We start from the raw sequence: 7,909 nt of genomic DNA, 5'->3' as shown, positions 1-7,909 counted from the left end.
ACACAATGACTGAGAGGAGCCACTAGAGGGAGATAGAGTACACATCATCACATACTTATATAGTATTTCTCTCTTCCTGTAATTCTGTGTTTGAAGGTACTTGTACTTTACTTGAGTATTTCAATTTGTTCCATTTTCATTAATGTAGTGGAGGAAAAGTATAAAGCATAAAAATGTGACTTTATACTTCTACTTACAGCAGTTTATGTTTTAAATAAAATAATGAAGATGTTTTGAATAACAGACAGAGAATAAATATATAAGTTATTCTCTTATCTTCTACTTCTACTCCTTTAGTTACAACTTTAGTTACTTTCCAAATTGTCATAATAAACATGACAATCTAATAATTATGATATAAAATATGATGCAGTGCTTTATATTGTCAAATTACAACAACAAAATATATTATAATAAGATAACACTCTGAAAGGAGCATTTCTGTACTGTTGTTATTATGATATTCTAATAAAAATATAAATAATTATTTTTGAATGTTAATTAAATAAAAGTGCCTAAGAAGTCCCCAACATGATTCAGGAGTAACGCTAATGTTTAAAGTTGCATTAATAGGTTTTTGTTGTTGTTCTTTGCCACTTAATTGAATCGGAACAATTTTATACACGTTATAAATATTTAATAAACTCTATACTTTTATGATTATCATGAATCATTATTTTCTCTTTTAATTATTTATATATGCTGTTCTGGCTGTAGTTTTTGCTTGTCCTCTGTCTCATCATCATGCCTTGTTCACTTATCTTCTGTGATGTTGCACTAAAAAACAGAAATAAATTAATAACAATAATAAATAATCTGTTTAGGAAATACATTCACGTTATTTCCATCGTTTATTCATTTTAGTTAATTATATATCTCTATTCTGACTCTAGTCTTGTTTAATGCCAATTCATTCCCAACATATGAGTTATTTTTATTAAAAATATTTCTACAACAAAATAAATAAATGGAAAAAAAACTCTCTGTGGAGTGAGGCGGCATTACATTCAGTCATCTGATCCACTGTAGATAGAAACATATGATATATATATATATATATATATATATATAAACTGTACATCAGCTGTACAAACTGCCTTCATTCAGAAGATCCCAGGAGAAGTAACAAGAGAACATCTCTGTAACATCTTTATGTTTGGCCACAGTGTTGTCTGGTAAATGTCATTAGTCTGTGATGAAGAGTTCAGAACATGGAAGGAAAAGACCGGCCAGGGATGCAGCTCTAACAGAAAATGTCCCCAAGTTCCTCATGAATCCCGTTCATTGTGTGTTTTGTTGTTTGTCGGCGTACTCGGGTGGATGTTCTTCTTCTTTCAACCTGTTGTTCACTCATGGATAGAGCAGATCAGTCATCGTCTCGTCACTCAGAACGAGCCTGAACTCGTGTTCCAGCCCAACTGGACCTCTCCCTCTGTACAGTAGGTACCTCGAGTGCCTTTCTTCAAACAGCAGATAATATTTGTCTCTTGACTTGCACTGTGACTTGTAGAACCTTACTAACCCTCCAGATAACCCTCCCACCCGACCCGACCCGCCCTCCCCTGGTCTGTCCCATCCCACCGAGACCCGGACCCGGTCCCTTCACCTCAGGCTGCCAGTAGTCGATGCAAGTGGAAACTACATTTCAGATTATGCCGTTTAGATTGACCAGATAGTGTTTTGTTGTTGTTTATTATAGGAGTTGCCTTAAATGTGTTTTATTTTCATTTTTACGTGATTTACATTGAGAAGAAGAAAGATCGCTGCAGACACTGGCGAAGGTCAGAGGTCGTTTTAATAAAGAGGGATTGTTGATGATGAGATCTTTGCTCGGTGTGACAACCAGTCGTTTTGTGATGCACTTTTGGTTTGACCAGTATTATTATTATTATTATTATTATTATTATTATTATTATTATTATTATTATTATCAGAGTGTAAAATCCGTCAATCGCATTCATCAATCTGGTTCCTGGAGGCGTGTTGGTCCGGACTCGTTGTCCTGTGACTCGTCCATCGTTCCCTCTGTGCCGTGGTTCTTCTTCTTCTTCTTGTGTTTGGGAGGGATGAGTTTGCTAAATCAGGTCATGTGAGCCGCAGCCTGTGTGTGAACAAACTAACCTGCACCCCGACGGGCAGACTTAGCTTACCCGATTAGCAACATCTGTCCACTCAGTCTGGTGGAGCGCATGCCTTCTTATGCAAATTTTTATACAAGATTTGTCAAATCTTTTTAATATGCATTTGTTTTGTTTTTTAAGTTTTTATGTGAAACTCAAGTCACCTTTTATTTCTTTGAACATTCAAACGTGTGCAGTTTAGCGGTGCGGTGGTCATCCAGCGTGAACATTTCTTCCTGACATCATGTTTTAGTGTCGGTTTTGATTTGGCTAATGCACCATGCTGAATGTTGGGATCCCAGCAGGGCTGAGGCCGAGTCCTCGCTTTCTATTTAGTCTAAAAGTGAATTTATCCAAAGAACACTGCAAATGTGCATTTCTGTTTGGAAGCCTTTTACGTAGTCAAAGCATATCATTAGAAGTTAATTTCTGCGTCCGCATCGTGTGCGTTCACCGAGCTGGAAGAAGACCATTAGTGGGCAGCTGAGAGCTCTTCAGTCAGTATGTGAGGACGTCTTATATGCATTAATTCAGACATGTCCAGTTCCTTCTGTGGCCGATTCTTCTGGAAGCATCCTGTAAAGTCGCTCACTCCGACTCTAGTCTTTTTAGTTTTAAAGCGATCAAGTCATGATTGTGGCCTTCTAGTATTCTGTCGATACATGACATCATCAACCCGTTGTTACCGCTCACATCCATCCTGTCCGGATCCAACCGTACACCTGAAGCTTCTTACCTCATCCACAGCTAATTCCATCGGGGGCGTGTTGAGTGCAAAAAAAAAATAAATGAAAAATAAAAGAAGTCTTTTTTTAATCTTCCATTTGGTGAGATGCATTGTAGCGATATGAATAAAGAAAAAGTTCACCTGGTGTGCTGAATAATGTGTAAATTGGTAATTACACAATCTGAATATTTGTATAATTGTTTGTATTTTTTCATAATGATTTTGGAAAGGAATGTGTTTATTTTTTTGACTTCTGTTCCAGATGTGTCTTCTGTTGGCCTGACATTGTGACTGGTCTGGTGGGATTCTTACCTCTGTATTGAGCCTCTTCTGTGATGAATTCTTTGTATGCAGTGTTTAGGAAATACTGTAGGGAACATGGGGAGGAGTTGATATTAGGAGCATTTGATCAATTTGTATTTATTTATTTTATCATTTTGTTAATAAATTGTGAAAAGCAGCGTGTCGACTTTGTAACTGTTTTAAATCTGACTAAAGTTCACCTGATAATCAGACGTAAAGGGATTCACCCTTACAAACAAGAAGTTTGTTCAAGTGTGCTATTAGTATTTTTATTATATTCATATACTTTCAGTTTACTTTTTATGTACTTATTAGAGATATACTTAACAAAATTATACTTAAAGGACCCATATTGTAAAAAGTAAGATTTTCATGTCTTTTTTGTACATAGACAAATTCAAGTATATTTGGGTTATACTGACAAGTATACATAAAAGTCTAAGTGTACTTGGCTTATACTGAAAAGTTTACAGAAAAGTATATTTGGCTGAGTACCAGATTAATTAATATTTATTTCTGATTTATGACTAAAACAACGTGACACACAGTGCTTCATGAGACACTTTAATTTTCCAGTTGAAGCTTTAATCTCATTTCTAATGATGAATTACAGTGAACAGATGATGTGAAATAAAATCTCTTTAACACTTTACATGAATAAACAAATCAATGTTTGAACCTGCTGTTCAAATACACAGAAACTTCACATTAAAGATATAATCAATAATCAATAATGGTAAACCAAAGAGTAGCCCCTCCCACCACCATCATGTTACTAAATAAACCCATAATCCATGCAGCCAGGCACAAAGAAACAGGAACTCTGCTGACTGCAATGATGACGAGTCCGTCTACGACTAACGGGTCCCGAGTTATGGAAGAGGCGGGGCTAAAGTTTAGGGGCGGGGCTATGAGTGTGTATTGGCATGTAAATGTCCTCAGACCTGGACCGTAGGCCCCGTTCTGACCTGGACCATAGACCCCGTTCAGACCTGGACCGTAGGCCCCGTTCAGACCTGGACCATAGACCCCGTTCAGACCTGGACCATAGGCCCTGTTCAGACCTGGACTATAGGCCCTGTTCAGACCTGGACCATAGACCCCGTTCAGACCTGGACCGTAGGCCCCGTTCTGACCTGGACCATAGACCCCGTTCAGACCTGGACCGTAGGCCCCGTTCAGACCTGGACCATAGACCCCGTTCAGACCTGGACCATAGGCCCTGTTCAGACCTGGACTATAGGCCCTGTTCAGACCTGGACCATAGACCCCGTTCAGACCTGGACCGTAGGCCCCGTTCAGACCTGGACCATAGACCCCGTTCAGACCTGGACCGTAGGCCCCGTTCAGACCTGGACCATAGACCCCGTTCAGACCTGGACCGTCGGCCCTGTTCAGACCCAGACCATAGTCCCTGTCCAGACCTGGACCGTAGGCCCTGTTCAGACCTGGTATTAACATGCGTCCTCAGTGATCACAAGTGGACAGCTCTAAGTACAGGTGTGAACGCACTAAAGACGCATTGAGATCAGATCCCTCAGACCACATTCAGAGGTGGTCTGGGTCTCATATGACCTCATTCTTTTAGCAGTGTGTAGTGAATGTGTCCTGGTCCACATTAAGGACCGTCTACTCTACTGACGTCCCGCTGGGATCCGCGGGTCTCTGAGTCCTCAGGTGAATAGACAGGAAGACGCCTGGCGTCATGGTAACGACCTCTGTGCTCTACTGTATCCTGTCAGTACAACTGTGTTTTATTTAAATATATCTTGTTTCTAGGCTACATATCTACAGACCATCAGACTATTATACACTGTAAAAAAACAAAGTGTGAAATTACGGAAATTTTCCGGCAGCAGGGGCGCCAGAAAATGTCCGTTAAAAAACGGATAAATACTGTCCGTTAATTAACATAAATAAACTGTAAAAAAAAAGAAGCAATTATCTTTATATAATTAGCCTTTATTACTGTAATATTACAAGAAATATTTTACTTTTAACATATATTTATTGTTAGAATAGTCATACACCGTAAATCTAAGACCATTTACATATAAATCACAAATGAAACATGTAATTTTACGTTGCAAAAGCCCAAATTTACATTAACTCTCTTAAGTTTTGCAAAAAAATCTGTATTTTTGCAAGAAATATTTGTACAATTCCATGAAATCCTTTTCTTCTAACATAAATTAATTGTTAAAATAGAGTCATAAACATCTAAAAAACTGAATAATTATCTTTAAAAATGATCAAGAAAAGCTTAAATACAGATATTTACTATTGTGAATACAAAAAAATACTGTAAATCTAAGACCATTTTTATCATCATCACCATCATCATCATCATCATCATCATCATCATCATCACCATCATCATCATCATCACCATCAACATCATCATCATCATCATCACCTATTTCTGTTGTCCTACAGTCACAGAGACCTTCACCGGTAAAACCTTCAGTGGGAGTTCATCCTCAGCGTTAATGAATGGAAACATCCTCTCAGTGAAAGTGTGTGTGTAGGTGTGTATGTGTGTGTTAGTATCAGGATCAGAGAACGACAGCTTTCCTTTGTTCCAGTCCAGATTCACTCTGATCCTCTGGAGCTTCTTCTGGACTACGAGATCAGACCATCCATCTGATGAAGAGGCTTCTATGTATTCACCATCACCGAACCCTATTGTCCATATTCCAGACCGTATGTCTCCCTCCCTCTGGACAGACTCTGCTAACACACCCACTGACCAGCCTGTACAGTCTCCAACCTGGATGTCCCAGCTGTGAGTCCCTGAGTTAAAGCCCTCGGAGCCCAGGACAGAGGTGTCACAATCAATCCTCTCTGGATTATCAGGAAGCTGCTGTTCCTCTCCTCGTCTCACACTGGTCAGATCTTCAGACAGGATGAGACTTGGATGAGCAGTGTTTGGGTCCAGAATCACAGGAGTGTAGGAGACCATGTCCTTCATCTTGTTCCAGATGTTGAAGGTCAGGTTGCCCAGGTGTTTGGCCTGGTCTATCAGAGCTCCTGAGAGCAGCTGTGGATCCTCCAGCAGGGGGCGCTGCTGGACTCTTTCCACTGCAGCCTTGTAGTTGAGCAGGAATGAGACGTCTTCAGCTCTCAGCTCGTCCTCTGTGGCTCTGACTGTGTCTGAAAGAGCTGCTATCTCTCTGCTCACAGCCTCCATCTTCTCCTTCATCATCTGACTCTTCTGCTCCTCTTCCTCCCTCAGTGCAGCCATCCTGGCCTCCTCTTCCTCTTCTAGAAACTGGTGAAGCTTCTTAAACTGCTCCTTAATCTGCCTCTCTGTGTGTCGGGCCTGGACCTTCATGTGTTCTGCTGTTTGATCAAACTCCACCTTAACTTCTTCAAAAACCTTTAACTTCTCCTTTAAGGGCTCCAGAGTTTCCTGAAGTTTCTTCTTGTGTTGTCGTGCAGCTTCATCGATGGGTCTGAATCTGTGGTTGGTGTGTTTTTCTGAATCTCTGCAGACGACACACACCGGCTGCTGATGGTCCAGACAGAAGAGTCTGAGTTTCTCAGAGTGCAGACTGCAGAGAGCCTCTGAAGATCTCTGAGCTCTCTCCTGTAAGAAACTCTCACACAGGTTCTTTAAAGCCAAGTTAGGAGGTGGGTCCTTTGAAGATCTTCTCTTACAAAGTGGACACTCTCGGACGTGTTTCTCTATCCACCAGCTCTGCAGACAGACTTTACAGAAGCTGTGGCTACATGACAGGATGACAGGATCTTTAAAGATGTCGTGGCAGACAGAACAGCAGAAATCATCCTCTAATCTGGAAGCCATTTAGTCTCTGAGTGAAGCTGAAAACACAGCAGGCAGACGGCTCAGCCACTCCCTGTTCCCTGAAAGTTACTTTCACTTTGAGTCTTTGTTCTTGTAAAACTCTGGTTCAGTTTGTGGATTCAGCAGCTGGTTGAAGTGGTAGTATTCCAGTATTCCCAGTATTCCCTCCTGTAGATGTCCTCTCTCAGTGGAAGTGGTGGATTTGGTCTGAAGGTGAATCTTATCGTCCGTCTCTCAGTGTGTGTGTGTGTGTGTGTGTGTGTGTGTGTGTGTGTGTGTGTGTGTGTGTGTGTGTGTGTCGTCTCAGTGAGGCAGAATAACAACCTGTTTTCCTGGTTTGTCTCAGGTATATTAAATGAAGGCTGAGACTCCGTCTTTGGCCTCGTGGAGATATGACTCATGCTCAGTGTGACTGGAGCTGTGATGTTGGAGGGTTACAGCAGAGGGTGCTAGAAATAAAGGGATGGTTCCCACTCAGGTGCTCTTTGGGTGGACTCAGACTGACTGATCTTTTTGGGTATGATTTCTATTTAAATTTCATTTTTCAACATGCTTTTGTATTAACCCTCTGAGACCTGACCAACTTTAATGTTTTTCAATTTTAAAACTAGAGGGAAGATACTGGTATCTAGAAAACCTAAAGAATCCATTGGTACCAACCATGTCATACTAGCTTGTCAAGAAGGAGGCTAAATAACGCTCCAAACTTACTCCATCCATCCTCTGAATGCTCTTGGTCTCTAGTTTGTGGCTGTAAAGTTTCATGAGGCTGTGATTATCCTAGAGGTCACCGCAGGTCATTTTATACACTGAGGTCACATTTCAAAACTGGTCTCACTACAATGAAATGTCTACTATGGGGACTAACATCATCACACATGAATACAGTTGGGCTCATTGGATCGACAAGAGTCTCATCTTTACAGTGATACCCAATTTATGTAATTCAAG

General features: G+C 40.5%; 1 protein-coding gene across 1 annotated transcript; it reads right to left on the bottom strand.

The window, feature by feature from the left end:
- Window positions 1–5,477: 5,477 nt before the first annotated feature.
- LOC141766494 (nuclear factor 7, brain-like) lies at window positions 5,478–7,402 on the bottom strand. The gene has a single exon (XM_074633407.1). It carries the CDS (start codon window positions 6,956–6,958, stop codon window positions 5,567–5,569), a length of 1,392 nt encoding a protein of 463 aa, XP_074489508.1. The 5' UTR covers window positions 6,959–7,402; the 3' UTR covers window positions 5,478–5,566.
- Window positions 7,403–7,909: the final 507 nt, after the last annotated feature.

Source organism: Sebastes fasciatus, chromosome 4 (assembly GCF_043250625.1).
Source record: "Sebastes fasciatus isolate fSebFas1 chromosome 4, fSebFas1.pri, whole genome shotgun sequence".
In the NCBI taxonomy this organism is placed as follows: Eukaryota; Metazoa; Chordata; class Actinopteri; order Perciformes; family Sebastidae; genus Sebastes; species Sebastes fasciatus.
Note: the sequence above shows the minus strand (reverse complement) of the source record. Positions and strands in the feature narration are given on the sequence as shown.

Bases quoted from the DNA above. Each gene is read 5' to 3' on its own strand.
- LOC141766494 (XM_074633407.1), bottom strand. From the start codon at position 6,958: ATGGCTTCCAGATTAGAGGATGATTTCTGCTGTTCTGTCTGCCACGAC.